At 34.6% G+C, this 21,353-nt stretch overlaps 1 protein-coding gene across 1 annotated transcript in view; it reads right to left on the bottom strand.

The window, feature by feature from the left end:
• SLCO6A1 (solute carrier organic anion transporter family member 6A1) overlaps positions 1-21,353 on the bottom strand; it is a 93,228-nt gene that overhangs the window by 56,679 nt on the left and 15,196 nt on the right. The window contains exons 2-6 of the mRNA XM_046000931.1: positions 20,469-20,729; positions 17,264-17,452; positions 15,128-15,224; positions 6,390-6,511; positions 5,472-5,581 (exon numbers count right to left, since the gene is read on the bottom strand). Coding sequence (XP_045856887.1) covers positions 5,472-5,581; positions 6,390-6,511; positions 15,128-15,224; positions 17,264-17,452; positions 20,469-20,729 — 779 coding nt within the window. The remainder of the gene's footprint in view (positions 1-5,471; positions 5,582-6,389; positions 6,512-15,127; positions 15,225-17,263; positions 17,453-20,468; positions 20,730-21,353) is intronic.

Here is a 21,353-nt window from a genome sequence, read left to right as displayed (position 1 = left end):
AAGAGCGTTCACCTTCTATTCTTAAGCTTAAACCCACTGACTTTTTATATATAACTTTTCACCTCATGAATATTATAACTTTTTTTCTTGTTTATTTTTTTCTTCAAATTTTTATTTAAATTCTAGTTAATTAACATAAAGTACAACATTGGTTCAGGAGTAGAATTCAGTGATTCATCACTTACATACAACACCCAGTGCTCATCATAACAATTGCCCTCCTTAACACCCATCACCCATTAACTCATCCCCTTCCCACTTCCCTCCATCAGTCTTGTTTGTTCTCTATCATTAAGAGTCTCTAACGATTTGTTTCCCTCTCTCTCTCTCCTTTTTACCCTTCCCACATGTTCATCTATTTTGTTTCTTAAATTCCACATATGGCATTGTCTTTCTCTCACTGACTTATTTCACATAGCATAATACACTGTAGCTTGATCCACGTGATTGCAAATGGCAATGTATCATTCTTTTGATGGCTGAGTAATATTCCTGTGTGTGTGTGTGTGTGTGTGTGTGTGTGTGTGTGTGTGCACGTACACAACATTTTCTTTACCATTCATCAGCTGATGGACATTTGGTCTCTTTCAATATTTTGGATATTAATGGTAATGCTGGTATAAACATCAAAGTACATATGCCACTTAGAATCTGTATTTTTTTTTAATCCTTTGGGTAATACCTATAATGCAATTGCTGGGTTATAGGATAGTCCTATTCTTAACTTTTTTAAAAAAGATTTATTTATTTATTTGAGAGAGAGAGATCAAGTAGAAGGAGAGAGAGACAACAGACTTCCCACTAAGCAGAGAGCCCAATGCGGAGCTCAATCCCAGGACTCTGAAATCATGACCTGAGCTGAAATCAAGAGTCGGACACTTAACTGACTGAGCCACCCAGGCACCCCTATTTTTAACTTTTTGAGGAACCTCCATACTGTTCCAGAGCAACTGCACCAGTTTGCTTTCCCACCAAGAGTGCAAGAGGGGTCCCCTTTCTCTACAGCTCACCAACATCTTTTAGTTCCCGTGTCATTAGTTTCAGCCATTCTGACAGGTGTGAGGTGGTATCTCATCATGGTTTTGATTTGCATTTCCCAGTGATGAATGATGTTGAGCATATTTTCATAAGTCTTAGCCATCTGTATGTCTTCTTTAGAAAAAATATCTATTCATGTCTTCTGCCCATTTCTTAACTGGATTATTTGGGTTTTGGGTATTGAGTTTGATAAGTTCTTCATAGGTTTTGGATACTAACCGTTTATCAGATATGTCATTTGCAAATATCTTCTCCCATTCCACAGGCTACATTTTAGTTTTGTTGATTCTTTCTTTTGCTGTGCAGAAGCCTTTTATCTTGACAAACTACCAATAGTTTATTTCTGTTTTTGTTTCCCTTGCCTTCAGTGATGTGTCCAGTAAGAAGCTACGACCATTGATGTCAAAGAGGTTGCTGCTTGTGTTCTCCTCTAGGATTCTGATGAATTCTTGTCTCACATTTAGATCATTCATCCATTTCTGAATTTACTTTTGTGTGTAATGTACAAAGTGATCGGATTTCATTCTTCTGCATATTGCTGTCAGTTTTTCCAATACCATTTGTTGAAGAGACTGTCTTTTTTCCATTGGATATTCTTTCTAGCTTTGTTGAAGATGAGCTGACCTTTTAGTTGTGGATCCATTTTGGGGTTTTCTGTTCTGTTCTATTGGTCTGTGTGTCTGTTTTTGTGCCAGTACCATACTGTCTTGATAACTACAGCTTTGTAATATAGTTTGAAGTCCAGAATCATGATGCCTCCAGCTTTGCTTTTGTTTTTCAAGATTGCTTTGTTTATTCTGTGGCTTTGTGGTTCCATACACATTTTAGGATTGTTTGTTCTAGTGCTGCGAAAAATGTTGGTGGTATTTTGATAGGGGTTGTGTTAAATATGTAGATTGCTTTGGGTAGTATAGATATTTTAATAATATTTGTTCTTCCAATTCATGAGCATGGAAGACCTTTCTATTTCTTTGTGTCATCTTCAATTTCTTTTATAAGTGTTCTACAGTTTTCAGAGTACAGATCTTTTACCTCCTCTTTGGTTAGGTTTATTCCTATTTTATGGTTTTTGGTGCAATTGTAAATGGGATCAATTACTTGATTTCTCTTTCTTCTGCTTCATTATTGGTGTATAGAAATGCAACAAATTTCTGTACATTGATTTTGTATCCTGCAACTCTGCTGAATTCATGTATTAGTTCTAGCAATTTTTTGGTGGAATCTTTTGGATTTTCTACATAAAGTGTCCTGTCCTCTGCAATTAATGAAAGTTTACTTCTTGTCAACTTAGATTCTTTCTATTTCTTTTTGTTGTCTGGTTGCCAAAGGCTAAAGACTTCTAATACTATGTTAAATAGAAATGGTGAGAATAGACATCTCTGTCTTGTTCCTAAACTTAGAAGAAGAGCTCTCAGTTTTTCCCCAATAATATTAGTTGTGGGTCTTTCATACATGGCCTTTATAATGTTGAGGCATGTTCCATATACACCCATTTTGTTGAGTGTTTTTTATCAAAAATGGATGCTGTATCTTGTTAAACGCTTTTTCTGCACCTATTGAGAGGACCATATCATTCTTATCTCTTTTTATTAATGTAATATATCATGTTGATTGTTTTGCAAATATTGAACCACCCTACACCCCAGGAATAAATCCCACTCAATCATGGTGAATAATTCTTTTCATGTTGGATTTGATTTGCTAATAAATTATTGAGGATTTTCAATGGATATTATAACTTTATAAATATATTAAATATTTTGTCTCTGTTCTGGCTTTTTAGCTTTTATTTATGTCTATTTTATCTATTTTAAAATTAAAATTATCTTTACTGGCATTTGAATAAAATTCTTTTCATTCCTTAATTGATGAATTTTCTAAAATATATAAGTAAGGACCAACAAGAAATATGGTAATAGTAATAGATAGTTCTCTGGCTCCTTTAAATTAATAAATATTTATGACAAGAAAACTCTTTTTTTAGGAAAAAAAAACCTACGCCTAAAAAATCAGATTTTTACCCACTGCTCAACTCCTTACATGAATTCTTACATTCCTTATGTGAATTCTTTAATTACCTGCATTGCTTAACTAACTCACAAGTAACCACCAACCTAATAGAAATCAATGGCTGACTCACTTAGGATCAGAGAAGAAATGCCCTACTCAAATTTCACCAAAATGTAAAATAAAATAAAATAGAATAATTTCACCAACATAGCTTAATAGATACATTTTGCTGAGAAATAGCTTTGGCAGGTGCTAAACCATGAAACAAGGCAAACAGTGGGAACTTTTCTAATCTAGTAGGCTCCCTAAAGTATGGCCCATTTTCCCTCTGTTTTCTTACCTAAAGGCAAGAGCCTAGATACATAAGCTTTCTGTTGGATCTTAATACTACATGTCTATATGTAAATTTTAGAACATTTGCTTCCTCATATTTTAGGTTTTAATTTATTTTCTTTCTTTTTTAAGGCTCAAGAAGCTCAAATCATATTCCTATGTGAAAGGTTTACCTTTTTTCTTCTACAAACCATTGTCAATAGCCCTGAATTTACAAATTCCAAGTAATTCTTTAGTTGGGTTCTTACAATCGGGTCTCATGTACTACAGTTGAATAAAAAATTACCATTTATAATACCAAGAGAAAACTTCCTGTTAACAACACCCAAATCATACTGCCTTTACAATTCTTATCCCACTCTAACCCGATTTTTACATAAAACCATGTTTTAAAGTTCTTAAAACATTATTCCCTCATTTATATTAGTGACTTCCTATTGCATTAAAAACAAAATCTGGGATGCCTGGGTGGCTCAGTTGGTTAAGCGGCTGCCTTCAGCTCAGGTCATGATCCCGGTGTCCTGGGATCAAGTCCCACATCGGGTTCCTTGCTGGGCAGGGAGCCTGTTCTCCCTCTGCCTCTGCCTGCCACTCTGTCTGCCTGTGTTCACACACTCTCTCTCTCTCTGACAAATAAATAAATAAAATCTTTAAAAGAAAAACAAAACAAAACAAAAAAAACAAAATCTGAAGTTCTCATCATGTCCCACAAGGACCTTCAAGAGCTAGCCTCCGCTTGTCTCTCCAACCTTGTATATTCTTTTACTCTGCCCACCAAGCAACCATGCTTTAAACATACAAGTATTCTGTAAACTGAATGTAGCCAAAACTCTGCTGTTTTCACATGTGTTTCTTATGCCTGGAATTTTCTTAATGACCATTCTTAATTCCTTCTCTTGCTTTAGGGTTTTCCATTTAAAAGCTCCTGTTTGGTGAAGCCTACTTTGACCCAATTCCATTTTACATGGAATTTCCTCTACATAATTGTTAATCACTTGCTTTTAATCTGTATTTTTTTTAAGATCTAAGACCCACACAAGAACATGGCTCCACAGAGCCATGGGTGTTAGAATTTTGTCTTCAGTGCAGTTCTGCCCACAACATAAAGGATAAAGTTATGAAAAGAAGAAGAGGAAGCAAATTGAATATAGAATCACTATTTAGAAGCTGGGTTTTTTTCAGGGCGCCGGGCGCCTCAGTCAGTTGAGCATTGGACTCTCAGTTTCAGCTTAGATCAGGGTCATGATATCGAGCTCCATAGCCCACTCCACACTGAGCATGGAGTCGGCTTGAGATTCTTTCCCTCTCCACCCCCTTCTGCTCCTCCTCTGCTTGCACTCACAACTCTCTCTCTCTTTCTCTCTCAAATAAATGAAATCTAAAGAAATTTGAAAATAAGTTGGGTTTTTAAATCCCTTGATGTCTATGTTGTAGGTCTGGTTTCTCACCTAGAGAAGCAAAGATTTCTTCTCCATTGGATATAGAGATAGTTTCCATAAAATATGATGTTTGCAAGAATATTTGCTAACTTCTAGAGTTCTCTGCTAAGTCATTTAAACATACTAAAAAGATGTTAATACCTGTAAGTCATCTCATTAAATGTCTTATTTATTTCTTCAGGGAAAGAACAAAACAAATTAACACAAAAGTGAAATTAAAAGAAATAGAAGGAAAATACTAGTACCATCCTCTGATACTAGCCATGTTCCTGAAAATACCACTTAATGTAAGGTGGGTCCTATTTTCCATTATCTATAAAATGAAAAAGTTAATTAAGACTTTGAAAGTCCTGGGGCGCCTGGGTGGCTCAGTGGGTTAAGCCTCTGCCTTCGGCTCAGGTCATGATCTCAGGGTCCTGGGATCGAGCCCCGCATCGGGCTCTCTGCTCTGCAGGGAGCCTGCTTCCTCCTCTCTCTCTCTCTGTCTGCTTGTGATCTCTGTCTGTCGAATAGATAAATAAAATCTTTAAAAAAAAAAAAAAAGACTTTGAAAGTCCTACTCAGATTTAAGTTGAACACTTTGTGGTTATTTTCTTAAATCTTCTACAGGTCAACTTATTTGCCTTATGTGCATAAAATATTTTACTTTACCCAAATCGTAGCAAATAAATCCTTGATACTAGTTTCAAATTCCTTATCTTTAATCTGTCCACCAAATGGATGAGGCTGCTTACGCTTCTCGGCTTTTATCTTTGCTGTACCTATATGATAACAAGTAAAGGAATCTTATGACATGTTTGAATAATTAAAAAAGTATACAAATGTATGCACACATCTTAATAAACCCAGTTTTTTTTTGAAATGACAAGTGAGCTATGTGTGAACAAGCTAAAATCAGTCTAATTAAGTAAAAAGCACATTCTCCTAAAACAGTGTTGTCATGAAGAATATTCTATGATAATGAAAATTTTCCATATCTGTACTGTCCAATACTGTAGCCAAGTGGTATATGAAGCTATTATTAATACTAGAAATGTAGCTCCTATGACTGAGTACATGGGTTTCTAATTTTAATTTGAAATTTAAGTAGCCACATGTGGCAAGTAACTTTAGCATTTGACAGCACAGCCCTAAAATGTAAGAGTAATCTTTGACATTGCTAAAAATATTTTGTACTACTGTTAGGAAAGTATATTATTTCTCTAATGTTACATATTTTTCAGTGTTTTCAAAAAAAGTAAATACTTATTTTACCTTACAATAATTCTTTCATGTATTAAATGATACTAGATAAATAGATTAAAACATGTTTCTTTTTGAAGAAAAATTATGAACTCTAGTATTTAAAAAATGTCAAGAAGCAAAAATACATACTAATTAAAGTCTGGCACATAAATAAAATAATATTTGGCCAAATCCAGCTTCATTTGCTCAAATAACACTAGCATATGTCACCATATCTCCATAACAAAAAGAAATGTAGTGCAGCCATATTCTGACATTGGAGACAGGGGTGGGGACAAGGAATCTATTATCTTTTAATTAAATGAATTATAGTTTTATAGTCACCTCGTACACTGTGTGGAAAGCATGACAATGGTATTAATGTAGACCATGCAATAAGTGAAACCAGACCAAAATAAATCCACCAATGCTGCAGCCAGCTTTGAATGTCATAACTGTCTTCAACACTTTAACAAAGAAAAAATAAAAAATGTTAACATCGTATATTTCATTACAATAATGTCTTAATCAAACAGAGAGAGAGAGAGAAGGAACATTTTCTGTTAATTTGTCCCTATTGTTTTGTTTTGCTGATTGTGAGTCCTCCAACTACATAGTTTTCTTTTATCCTGAAGGAGTCTAAATTTTTCCCTTTTCTTTCTTTCCCCATGTCCACCCAGGTGGCAAAAATAATTCTTTGTTCTTTTAAACTTTTTTTCTTCAGCGGAAACCATGTGTGGAAGACTATCCCTTTAAATATCACCTATCCTTTAAAATCACTCCTGCTCCTTTAAATCATGCACACCCTTTAGGACAACCCTGGCCCTTTAAGGTACATAACTGACACTTTATCTGATATCTGGCCCTTTAAATCACCAGTACTTAGAGATCTCTTTCATATAGTTCCTTCTCTGACTCAACTCAGACTGAATGTTAATTACCCTTCTAGTGATCATACCTAATCGCCCAAAGGACCCTTTTATAGGCTGTATCTTTTGCAGTTTTTCTTGGTCTGCCTTTGCAGACTTTGCAGTGAGCAGAGTGGGATGGGAATGTGAAGGATCCTGTGCTGGATTTGTTGATTTTCTCTTTTTACTGATTATTCATTTTGCAATTTCAACATTCTTTGTCTTCAGTTACGCTAAGGCCACAGTCTTGGAAAAATTTCCATAGTTGTGAAATTATTTTGTATCACTTAGGGAGAAGATTGTCACTAGGGCTATGTGTTTCCTCACTGATTATAATACTTAGAAATTTTCTCTTTTTGTTTTTGAATCCAGCTATGTTTTATAAGTATGTGCATTATGCTGCATATGGTTATGACATATGTGTAAACAATTGATAACCAAGAAGACTGAGGAAATTAATTAAAAGTGTAAGCAAAGAGGAAAGGAAAAAACAAAGTATAAGCAAAGAATTGAATACAGTGCCCCTATATCAATAGATTTTCCTCCTTTTAGAAATAATTAAGAAACATAATACTATAAAGATTCCATGCACAATACTAACAAAACACTTTAAATTACTAGGAATAAGCTTAGTGGAATATTTTCAATAAAGAGAATCCCTTTCTAGAGAAATAAAAGAACTAAAATCTAATCAAGTTGAAATAAAAAGGGATATTAATGAAATGCAATAAAAAATGGAGGTACTAATTATTAGGATAAATGAAGCAGAAGAGAGAATTAGTGATATAGAAGACAAAATGATGGAGAATAAAGAAGCTGAGAAAAAGAGATACACAACTACTGGGTCATGAGGGGGGAATCTGAGAGATAAATGATACTATAAAAATAAACAATATTAGAATTAGGATCCTAGAAGAAGAGTAAAGGGTACAGGCAGAAGGTATCTTTGAGAAAGTTACAGCTGAGAACATACCTAATCTGAGGAAGGAAACAAATATTTAAATTCAGGAGGCACAGAGAACCCCCTCAAAACCAATAAATATAGGTAAATATCTCAACATATATCTGCAAATATCTCAACTTGCAAATCTCGGAGACAAAGAAAAAGTTCTGAAAGCAGCTAAGGGCAAGAGGTCCTTAACATATACAAGCAGAAATATTAGATTGGCAGAACACCTATCCAGAGAGATCTGGCAGGATAGAAAGGACTGGCATGATATACACAGGGTGCTAAATGAGAAAAATATGCAGCCAAGAATACTTTATTCAGCCAGACTGCCAATCAAAATAGAAGGAAGGCAAAAAGCTTCAAGACAAACACAAACTAAAAGAATTTGTGATCACTGAACCAGCCCTGCAAGAAATATTAAGGGGGATCTTTTAACCAAAGAGAGAGAGCCCAAAAGTAACATAGACCAGAAAGGAACAGAGACAATATACAGAAACAGTGACTGTACAAGTAATACAATGGCACTAAATTTATATCTTTCAATAGATACTCTGATATACATTACTCTGAATGTAAATGGGGGAAAAGCCCCAATTAAAAGACACAGGGTATCAGATTAGATAAAAAAGCAAGACCCATAGATATGCTGCTTGCAAGAGATTCATTTTAGACCCAAAGACACCTCCAGATTGAAAGTGAGGGGGTGCAAAACCATTTATCATGCTAACAGACATCAAAAGAAAGCTGGGGTGGGGGGCACCTGGGTGGCTCAGTGGGTTAAAGCCTCTGCCTTCGGCTCAGGTCATGATCTCAGGTTCTGGGATCTAGCCCCGTATCAGGCTCTCTGCTCGGCAGGGAGCCTTCTTCCCCCTCTCTCTCTGTCTGCCTCTCTGCCTACTTGTGATCTCTCTCTCTCTCTCTCTGTGTCAAATAAATTAAAAAAAAAAAAAGAAAGCTGGGATGGTAATCCTTATATCAGACAAATTAGATTTTAAACCCAAGACTGTAATAAGAGATGAGGAAGGACACTAGATCAAAAGTAGAGGGTCTATCTACCAAGTAGATCTAACAATTGTAAATATTTATGCCCCTAACATGGGAGCAGCCAATTATAAAAATGAATTATCAACAAAATTAAAGATACATATTGATGATAATACAATAATAATAAGGTACTATAACACTCCATCCATTGCAATGGACAAATCATCTAAGTAGAAGATCAACAAGGAAAAAGGGCTTTGAATGACACACTGGATCAGATGGACTTCACAGATATTTTCAGAGCATTCCATCCTAAAGCAACAGAATATACATTCTTCTGGAGTGCACATGGAATATTCTCCAGAATAGACCACATACTAGGTCACAAATCAGATCTCAACCAGTACCAAAAGTCTGTGATCATTCCCTGCATATTTTCAGACCACAGTGCTTTGAACTTTCAGCTCAATCACAACAGGTAATTTGGAAAGAATTCAAATATAAGGAGGTTAAAGAGCATCTGACTAAAGAATGACAGGGTCAAGCAGGAAATTAAAGAAGAATTTAAAAGAATTCATAGAAACAAGTGAAAATGAAAACTCAACTATTCAAATCTTTTGGAATGTAGCAAAGGTGGTCCTAAGAGTGTATAACAATACAAGCTTTTCTCAAAAAAACAAAAAAGGGCTCAAATACAAAACCTAACTTTATACCTAAAGGAGCTGGAGAAAGAATAGCAAATAAAGACTAAATCCAGCAGGAGAAGAGAATTAATAAAGATTAGAACAGTATCAGTGAAATAGAAACAAACAAACAAAAAATAGTAGAACAGATCAATGAAATTAGGAATTGGTTCTTTGAAAGAATTGATATGATTGATAAGTCTCTGGCCAGACTTATTAAAAAGAAAAGAGAAAGGACACAAATAAATAAAATAATGAATGAAAGAGATCAGAACCAACACTGAAGAAATACAAACAATTATAAGAACATATTGTGGAGCAACTATATGGCTACAAAGTAGGCAATCTGGAAGAAATGGAGACATTCCTAGAAACATATAAACTACCAAAACTGAAACAGGCATAAATAGAAAAAATGAACAGACAAATAACCAGCAAGGAAAATGAAGCAGAAATCAAAAATCTCCCAACAGGGATGCCTGGCTGGCTCAGTTATTTAAGCATCTACCTTTGGCTCAGGTCATGATCTCAGGGTCCTGGGATTGAGTCCTGAATTGGGCTCCTTGCTCAGCAGGGAGCCTGGTTCTCCCTCTGCCTGCAGCTCCCCCAGTTTGTGCTTTCGATCTCTCTCTCTTTGGCAAATAAATAAAAATCTTTAAAAAAAAAAAAAACCCTCCCAAAGACAGAGTCCAGGGATGGATGGCCTCCCAGGAGAATTCTACCAAACATTTAAAGAATTAATACCTATTCTTCTGAAGCTGTTTCAAAAAAATAGAAATGGAAGGAAAACTTCCAAACTCTTTCTATGAGGCCAGCATTACCTTGATCATAAAACCAGACACAGACCCCACCAAAAAGAATTACAGACCAATATCCCTGAGGAACATGGATACAAAAATTCTCACCAGGATACAAGTCAACAGGATCCAACAGTACATTAAAAGGCTTATTCACCACAACCAAGTGAGATTTACTCCTGGGCTGCAAAGGTGGTTCAACATCTGTAAATCAACCAGTGTAATACAATACATTAATAAAAGAAAGGATAAGAACCCTATGATCCTCTCAATAGATGCAGAAAAGACATTTGACAGTGTATAGCATCCTTTCTTGGTTAAAACTCTTTAATGTGTAGGCATAGAGGGTACATACCTCAGTATCATAAAAACCAAATATAAAAAGCCTACAGAGAATATCATTCTCAATGGGAAAAAACTGAGAGCTTTTCCCCTAAGGCCAGGAACATGGCAGGGATGTTCACTCTCACCACTGTTGTTCAACGTAGTACTAGAAGTCCTAGCCTCGGCAGTCAGACAACAAAAAGAAATAAAACACATCCATCCAAATCAGCAAAGACGTCAAACTCTCAGTCTTCACAGCTGACATGATACTCTATGTGGAAAAACCAAGAGACTCCACCAAAAAATTTCTAGAACACATACAGGAATTCAGCAAAGGAGCAGGATATAAAATCAATACACAGAAATCAGTTGCATTTTCATACACTAACAATGAGACAGAAGAGAAGTTAAGGAGTCGATCCCACATACAATTGCACCAAAATCCCTAAGATACCTAGGAATAAGCCTAACCAAAGAGGCAAATGATCTGTACTCAGAAAACTATAGAACACTCATGAAAAAACTGAAGAACACAAAGAAATGGGAAAACATTCCAAGTTTATGGACTGCCAGAACAAATATTGTTTATACACACACACACACACACACACACACACATGTATATATACATATGTGTCTGTGTATATATATATATACGTACATACACACGTACATATATACAGACACACACAATGGAATACTACTTAGTCATCAAAAAATGACATCTTGCCATTTGCAATGATATGGATGGTATTTGGCTATGACTAGAGGGTATCTGGCTAAGTGAAATGAGTCAATCAGAGAAACATAATTATTATATGATCTCACTCATATGTGGGACTTGAGAAACAAAATAAATGGGGGAAGGGAGGGAAAAATAAAATAAGATGAAATCAGAGAGGGAGACAAAACATAAGAGACTCATAATCATAGGAAACAAACTGAAGGTTGCTGGGGGAGGTTAGGGGATGGGGTTACTGGGTAAAGAAGGGCACATGATGTAATGAGCACTGGGTATTATATAAGACTGATGAATTCCTGAACTTTACTTCAGAAACTAATAATACACTATATGTTAATTGAATTTAAATTAAAAAGGAAAAAGTTTATGCTAATTATATTCTTCAAATATTCTTTGTGTCTTTTTACCACAAATTAGCCAGCACTAAATATTCAGAATCTTTACTAACTACATATAATATAATGTAATATAATATAATATCTAATATAATAATATGTATATTATATATGTCACTTATTTTTTTTTGCAAATTAGTAGTGAAATGGAACCCATTTCTATATATTTTTATGTTTATTGGGAATATGTATTCCTTCCTTTGTGAACCTCCTGCTAATCTTTACAAGTGTTTGCAGGAGGTTTTTTTTCCCTTATTGATCTGTAGAAGATGTTTTTTTTTTAAAGATTTTATTTATTTATTTGACAGAGAGAAATCACAAGAGAGGTAGGCAGAGAGAGAGGGAGAAGCAGGCTCCCCGCTGAGCGGAGAGCCTGATGTGGAACTCGATCCCAGGACCCTGAGATCATGACCTGAGCTGAAGGCAGCGGCTTAACCCACTGAGCCACCCAGGCGCCCCTGTAGAAGATTCTTAATGTATTAAGTTAGTACCCCTTTATGTCATAAATATTGAAGTCTGTTTCATATAAAAAATAAATAAATAAATAAAAATTAAAATTAAAAAAAAAATGGAATGATCCATAAATGTCATCAGTACAATGAGATATCTATCCCTTTGAGGGGAGAAAGAGAAACTTTACCCATTTGTCATATTAAATAAAAAATATAAATTGAAATTGGACGTTACATTCATATGTATAACTAAAACCAGACAAGGAAACTACAAGAAAAGAAAATTACAAGCCAATATCCTTGATGCACACAGATTCAAAAATGCTCAAGAAAATCTTAGGAAACCAGATTTAACAATACATTAAAAGAATCATACACCATGATCAAGTGGGATTTATTCCAGGCATGCAAGGATGGTTCAATAACTGCATATCAATCAATGTGGTACACCACATGAACAAAATGAAAGACAAAAATCATAGGATCATGTTAATTGATATAGAAAATCATTGACAAAATTCATCATTCATTAATAATAAAAACTCCCAACAAATTGAGTTTAAGGAAACATACATCAACATAATAAAGACCATATATGACAAAGTAAGATCAGGAGCAAGAAAAGGATGCCCACTTTCAGTCAACACAGCTCTGGACATACTAACCCAATCAACTAGTCAAGAAAAAACAAATAAAGGTATTCAAATCAGAAAGGAAATGAATAAAACTGTCTCTGAAGATGGCCATGATCCTAAATATAGAAAACTTAAAGATTCCACAAAAAAACTGTTGAAAGTACCAAGCCATGACACCATTCTATCAAGTCAGGTATTTCTGGACAATGGATTACAGATTAAGACCAGTGAAATCTGTAGTTGTCCTACTGTCACACTTTTCTTGTCTTCTCAGATGGTCCCTTGTCAGAGGTAGTATGATGTGAGAAACCACAGTGATGAATATGGTGGCATCTATGAGTCTTTGAATGGTATTGTTAGAAGAAGCACCATATGTACATGTTACAGACTAAATGTTTAGACATTTCTCCAAAGAAAATAGACAAATGGGCAACAAGTAAATGAAAAGGTGCTCAATATCACTAGTCATTAGGGAAAAGAAAATCAAAACTGCAATGAGCTATCACCTCATAACTGTCAGGATGACTATTAGAAGAAGGATAAAGAGAAGAAGAAAGAAGAAAGAAAAGGTGGAGGAGGAGGCAGAAGAAAAAAGAAAATAGCAAGTGCTAGCTAGGACACTGAGAAATTGGAGCCCTTATATACTACTAGTGGGAATGTAATTGGTAGAGCCTCTATGGAAAATAAGATGGAAGTTCCTCAAAAATATTAAAAATAGAATTACCGTGGGATTTACCAATCCCACTTCTGAGTATATATCCAAAAGAACTGAAAATAGAATTTCAAAGAGATATTTGCTTATCCATGTTATCCATGTTAACTGAAGCATTATTCATAGTAATCAAGGGGTGGACATAATAAGCTAAATGTCCATAGACAGATACATGGATAAAGAAGTATGGCATATAAAATTAACAAGTCAGGTAATGATAGATGTTGGTGAGGATGTGGAGAAAGGGGAATCCTCCTACACTGTTGGTGGGAAGGCAAGCTGGAGCAGCCACTCTGGAAAACAGTATGGAGGTTCCTCAAAAAGTTGAAAATAGAGCTATCTTATGATCCAGCAATTGCACTGCTAAGGTATTTACTCTAGAGATACAAATGCAGTGATCTGAAGAGGCACATGCACCCAAATGTTTATAGCAGCAATGTCCACAATAGCCAAACTATGGAAAGAGCCTAGATGTCCATCAACAGATGAATGAATAAAGAAGATGTGGTATATATACATACAACGGACTACTATGCAGTCATCAAAAAAGAAATCTTGCCATTTGCTACAACATGAATGGAACTAGAGGGTATTATGCTAAGCGAAATAAGTCAATCAGAGAAAGACAATTATCATATGATCTCTCTGATATGAGGAATTTGAGAAGCAGAGCAGGGAGTTGTAGAGGGAAGGGAAGGAAAAAAATGAAACAAAATGGGACCGAGGAGGGAGACTAACCATAAGAGACTCTTACTCTCAAGAAACAAAACTGAGGGTTGCTGGGGGAGTGAGGGGAAGGGATAGGGCGGGGAAAAAAATAAAATAAATAAAAATAAATTAAAAATAAAAGCTTAAAAAATAAAGAACTATAGCATATATATGCAATGGAATATTATTTAGCCTTAAAAAGGAAGAAAATACTGGCATATGCTATAGCATGGATTAACCTTGAAGACATTATGCTAAGTGAAATAAGCCAATCACAAAAAAGATAAATACTGCATGATCCCACTTATATGAGTTATAAAAAGTAGTCAAAACTGTAGAAAGTAGAATGGTGGTTTTCAGGGTCTGGGGAGAAGTGGGTAAATAGAAGTTATTTGTGATAGATATAGAGTTTTAGCTTTTCAAGGTAAAAAGTTCTAGTGGTCTGTTACACAACAAAGTACACATGGTTAACACAACTGTATCATATACTTACAAATGGCTAAGACGGTAAATTTTATGTTATGTGGTTTCTCCACAATTTTTCAAAAAACTATGTAGAATAGTAATAAGGTTGTCATTATAAATAGTGTTTTTAAAATTACATATCAAACAGTAAAGATAAAAGTGTATATTCTAGATTTATATGTACATATATATCCATATCAGTCACATTTACATATTTTTTCCTAAAAATATGGTTATTATAAACTAAGTGTATATGTTTAGAGGTTACAGTATCTACCCAAAATATTGTAAATAAGGTAAACAACAAACAAGGAAATAAAATGGCTTACCTAATTGCAGAAGTTCTGTTCTTAGTGCCCTTCAAAAGGGGTGCTGCTATCCCATAACTCAGAGAATATCCAAAAACAAAGGAAGCTTCCATTATACCTATAAAATGAATACTGAACATCAAACAACTACATAAGCCAGCTTTGTCATGATAAAAATTATATCACTGAAATAGATTACTTCTGAAATCCTCATGTCCTACTTTATCAGTCAGGGTCCTCCTGAGAAACAAAACTCATAGGATATTGAGAGAGATTTTTAAGGCATTGCCTTATACAATTACAAGGCCTGCCAAGTCCAAATTTGAAGGGCAGGCCAGCAGGCTGGTAATCCAGGTAAGAGTTAATATTACAGTATTAAGTCCATACTTAAGCTTAAAACCCACAAGGCAGGTCAGAAAGCTGGAAAAACTCAGGCAGAGTTTTTATCTAGCAGTCTAGAGAAAGAATTGCTTCTTTTTTGGGAAACCTACATTTTTGCTCTGAAAGCCTTCAACAGATAAGATTCACCCACATAATGGAGAGTAATCTGTTTTATTCAGTCTACTGACTGTGTTACTCACATCTAAAAAATATAGCAAAAACATCTAGAATGATGTCTGACCGAACAAATCTAGCAAAACTGACATATAAAATTAATTATATATATATATATTCATATATTCTATATCTATATTAAAGAAACTTAGATAATTATATAATTCACTGTATCTTATTTAAAATCTACATATTTAATATAATATAAATATATTTATATTTAATATAAATATAAATCCAATATAGCTGATTACACTGTGTGGCAACTTTGTATACTTCACCTTAGCTGCCACGGTGGCAAGAGGTGGCAACAGTTTGCAGTGTGTAGATGTGCATTTTAATTACTAATCAGTAGAACCAAAAGTAAAACTAACAGATTTGTTGCCATCCTCAGCCAACACTAATAAATCACTGCATTTTTTTCTAAAAGCAAACATAAATATGAATATCATCTATTTAAATTTATTGACATAACCTTCCTTACTTCTTACGGAAAAAATAATTATTTTGGTGCAAAATGCTATGTTCTCTAAAGTTAACTTCCCAATACTTTAAATTTTTTTTAATTTTTTTAAAAATATGATAACTCTGTACAGATAGATGATCTACCAAGACCAGAGCTTTTGCAACATAAAGAAATACAGATTATTGTGAGATATACCCCTGGGTTACTTATTGTAGGACACCATAACACAAAAGACTAGAAATAGAAGGTACTACATTGTAGTCAATTAAATAGCATATCGCTTCCCTCCTTGATAGAATGAACAAGATTACGTTTTCATTAACTTCAAAATATCTGAACCTCCCAAAAGGTGAACTGAATTAAAGTGTTAAAGAGCTTAGTAAAATAATGATGATGATTTCAACACCACACTGAATCATGTACTGAGGAAATGTGAAACAGTATTTCTATCCCCTTATGAACATGATGGCAGCAACTTCTCACCTATGTCCCCAAAGTTTAAACATACAATTATTCAGACAATTCAATCTAATAACTTGAGACTTTTTCCAGAAAAATGAAATGTAATCTATATAGTTTGATATGACATATATATATGTCAATGTTCTATGTATTATATATTAGACATAATACATAGAAAGAGTATAGTGTTTATTACTTAAGAAAGTATGTCCTTTTCCTATTTCTCTTTATCTTTTTGATGACTTTCAGATGACTTGTCTACAATTCAAAATCTCAAGCAATTCCTCAGAATTAGGCAACTCAATGTGATTTTTTTTTAAACATTTTATTTATTTATTTGAAAGACAGAGATCACAAGTAGGCAGAGAGGCAGGCAGAGAGGAGAGGAAGCAGGCTCCCCACTGAGCGGAGAGCCCGATGTGGGGCTCGATCCCAGGACCCTGGGATCATGATCTGAGCCGAAGGCAGAGGCTTTAACCCACTGAGCCACCCAGGTGCCCCAACTCAATGTGATTTTAAAGTCAAACACACAACTTACCACTTGTTATAATGTTATTATAAGGGCCAATAATTAGCACTTGACATATCAGTTTAGATATGTACACCAAGAGGTAAAGGTTCAATAAAAAATTCAAAATGGGTCAACCATATTAGAGAGGAAAAAAAAAACTTGCCTATATAAATACCAGCTGAGTGTATGGCAACACTGTTGTCAATAAAGACTATTCCAAGGATATAAAGAATCATTGCTGCCACTCCCTGCACAGTCTGCCCCAGGATGAAGGAAACTAAATATTTCACATGGAATGATGGTACAGTTTTCCTGCAAGCCTGGACAGTCTTCATTTCTTGGCAAATATCTTCTGAAAAGACAATTATTTTTGTTAAATGAGTCAAAAATTAAACATACAACAAATATGCAGTATCTCTCATGAAATATTTCACCTTTTACAAAGTTATTTCCACCAGTACACCTTTTTTTCTTAAGTTAACATTTCATTTACACTGAATGTAGCAGTTCTAAAATCAGTCATTATATTCTCATAAAAAACACAATGATAAAAGGAATTTTGTGGGAATACTGGAAAAGATGGATACTTTGGGGATGGCATGTGCTAGGTGAGTGCTGTGAATTGTGTAAGGCTAATGAATCACAGACCTGTACCCCTGAAACAAATAATATACTATATATTAATTTTAAAAAGAGCAAAAATAATTATAAACCAAATATAAATGTATATGCATGATAACATGTATACACACAATTATGTGTGCGTAGGTGTATATACATATACACACATACACAACATACATACATTCCTCTTAAATTTAGCAACTGGTATCCCTGACTTTTAACACCTAGGAAAAGGTGTTTCTAATGTTCTAGATTATTTGTATCATCAGATTATCTTCTGAGTTTAGTTCTATATCCACTTCTTCAGCAATCTTCACATTAACTTTGTGTCACTCTGTTTAAATAATTTCCCTTTTTAGGGCACCCGGGTGGTTCAGTCAGTTAAGTGTCTGCCTTTGGCTCATGTCATGATCCCAGCCAGGTTCCTGAGACCAAGTCCCACATCGGGCTCCCTGCTCAATGGGGAGTCCACTTCTCCTTCTCCCCTACTCATGCTCTCTCTCTCTCACTCGCTCTCAAATAAATAAAATCTTTAAAAATAAATAAATAAGCAAGCAAACAAATAATTTCCCTTTTTAGACCCACTAACTTCTTCTCATAAAGAGAAAGCATCATACAACAAAAAATTATTTCCATTAAAGTTAGTCATTATATGGTAAACCACTAGATTTTAAATTCCTTTAGATATTTCTCACACTTTTTTTTATTCATATGGTTGTAAAACAATAGTAAGTAAGATTTCTTGGAATTTCATTTGTTATTAGATTTGTAGATCCAGGCAATGTCATTAGATCATTCTGATTGTGTCCATTTTGATTGGTATTTAACAAATGCTCTTAAAATATTTTTGTAGAAAACTGACTAGAATGCAGATTGCAATATAGTACACTAATGGAAATTTTTATCTGGTTCAGTATCCATACCAAATGCTAGTTGACTTCATGTCAAGTGGGAGGAGGTCTTTAGAATTGTGATTCAAAATACTGATAATTCAATTTTATAAAGATATATTAACTTGTGGTGACACATTGGTATCAATGTGATATTTTAAATACCCCTATCTCTTAGTCCCTTGAATTTTTCTCCACCCACTTAATTAATTTTAAACTTTCAAAAAGAATAACCCCAAACCTTTCTTAGTTGCAATTTCAAGCATTTCACATTCAAAATATCCCTATCTTTCCAGCTCACTTCTAGTAACCCAATTCCAATAATCCTTAAAACCTATTAGGATTTTGATACAGCTCCTTTTCACCATCCCAATATCCTCTTATGTCCTTTAACTTCTCCCATTGTCATTTTAGCACTTTTAAATCCCATGCTCTCTTATCAAGCAACCTCTTGGTAAAATTGCAACCCTTATCAAATTAAATTCTTCTCCCTACTCTGCTTTTATACTTGTAAAGCTGAATCTGGGGGAAAACACACAACCATGTAAATCTCACTTTGAATTCATAATTATTAAACACAAGGAGGTCATTCAGCCTCCTGATAATCAAATATGTCCATAGTCTATTACACTTTCCTTCTCCTATAAAATTCAATTTGTTTGTTTCCCTTCTCCTAGGGATCATGGTCCTGAGGTTCCTACTGTCCAATATCTGAAAATAAATGCTTTCTACAAAGAGAATAAAATATTATAAATATATATGAATATTATATAGTTCATATGTTGAGAATGTATACCAACATATTAATATGTGAATTATATAGTATATAAATGTTATATAAGTTGCACTTAATATGAACTATTTATTTAAATTGTGAGCACACATCATAAGCATAATTTTAAATATCATAAGCATGTATATACACATACATACCACATGTAGACATCCTTCTGGCTTTTTCCACCATGTCTCACTAAAGTCCAGTTTAAAGTTGCCAAAATGGGTAAATCCATTTTAACATTGCTGACCTATACACAGCAAGAAAGTGCTCAATACAATAGTGGCAGGAATAGGGCTATGAAACTTCAAAATAGCCTTTATCTACTGGCAATAGCAAAAAGATTGTGGAATACATCTTTTTTTTAAGATTTTATTTATTTATTTATTTATTTGACACAGAGGGAGAGCGAGCACAAGCAGGGGTAGCGGCAGGCAGGGGGAGAGGGCGAAGCAGGCTCCCTGCCCAGCAAGGAGCTCAATGAGATCCCAGAACTCTGAAATCATGACCTGAGCTGAAGGCAGGCGCTTAACTGGCTGAGCCACCCAGGCACCCAGAATAAATCTTTTTAAAAACGAACAAAGTGAAGAAGGCACTAATATTTTTAGATTCCAAGTCCTAGGCCAAAGGGCAGCTCCCATTTTGAAATGGTAGGAGTCTGATCTTTCTTTTTCTGTGTGTTTATTTATGTATCTATCTGTGCTCTTGTGTATGTGTGTTGAGGTCAAAATACAGGATTAAGGAAAGCGTATGTGGAAGACATAAGGAATTAGCAAAGTTCTCAAGAGATTTATAATACACATGAAAACTGACAAAAGAAAAACAATTCCATAAAATAATTATCCCAAAAATTCCTTCTTTTTCCTATGCCTATCTCTTACATGAAAGGATATATGATCATGAGAAGAAAAGAGAATGGCATACATATATTAGTTGGGAGCTACAATTAATTAGCTTAATAAACTTGGTAATATACATAGATACAGATGGATGGATGTACAAACAAGTATTATAATCTATTTTATGTTCCTAAAGCCAATATTTAAATAATAATTTGACATCTTTTATAATCTTACCTTCAATATCTACATTTGCTTTAAAATCTCCCTTAGTAAAGTATGGGTAAGCAAATAAAAGTGATCCAAATCCTACTAAAAAGGAGGCAAATGTAACCCATCTTGGTATGTTTCCATTCCCTCCGTAGTATGCTATAAACACTGCTACCAGGAAAGATGAAATATCATAAGTCAAAGGCAACAATAAATTCTCCATATCGTTCAGCTGATTGCCCTTCTCAAAAGTGTCCATGCTCAGTTCTTTGAGACCAAACACAATACCTAAATTGTAACAAGAAAAAAAAAGAAAGCAGTAATATGCATTTTAAGAGACAAAATAGAACACCATGATAATCATTACAAACAAAAACAATTTACATTGATTTAAGTTTACTTTACATTATTCTGACTGTTTAAGATCCATAAATACATGATTTGTTTTCTAAAATACTGGGGCACCTGGGTGGCAGAGTGGGTTAAAGCCTCTGCCTTCAGCTCAGGTCATGATCCCAGGGTTGAGGGATCGAGCCCCACATTGGGCTCTCTGCCCGGCAGGGAGCCTGCTTCCTCCTCTCTCTCTGCCTGCCTCTCTGCCTACTTGTGATCTCTCTCTGTCAAATAAATAAATAAAATCTTTAAAAAAATACTAAAAGGCCTTAACCTTTGTGAAATATTTGCTAATTGAATTTTACCTATTCTGTACTGATTTACTGGAGAATACTTATCTTTTTCAGTCATCTTACTTAGTACTGATCTTTATTTTAATGTATTCTGATTTAGTTATAAAAATGAATAAATAACGGGGCACCTGGGTGGCTCAGTCAGTTAAGCATCTGCCTTTGGCTCAGGTCCCAGGGTCCTGGTATCGAGCCCTGTGTCAGGCTCCTTGCTCAGCGAAGAGTCGGC

Source organism: Meles meles, chromosome 3 (genome assembly GCF_922984935.1).
Source record: "Meles meles chromosome 3, mMelMel3.1 paternal haplotype, whole genome shotgun sequence".
In the NCBI taxonomy this organism is placed as follows: Eukaryota; Metazoa; Chordata; class Mammalia; order Carnivora; family Mustelidae; genus Meles; species Meles meles.
Note: the sequence above shows the minus strand (reverse complement) of the source record. Positions and strands in the feature narration are given on the sequence as shown.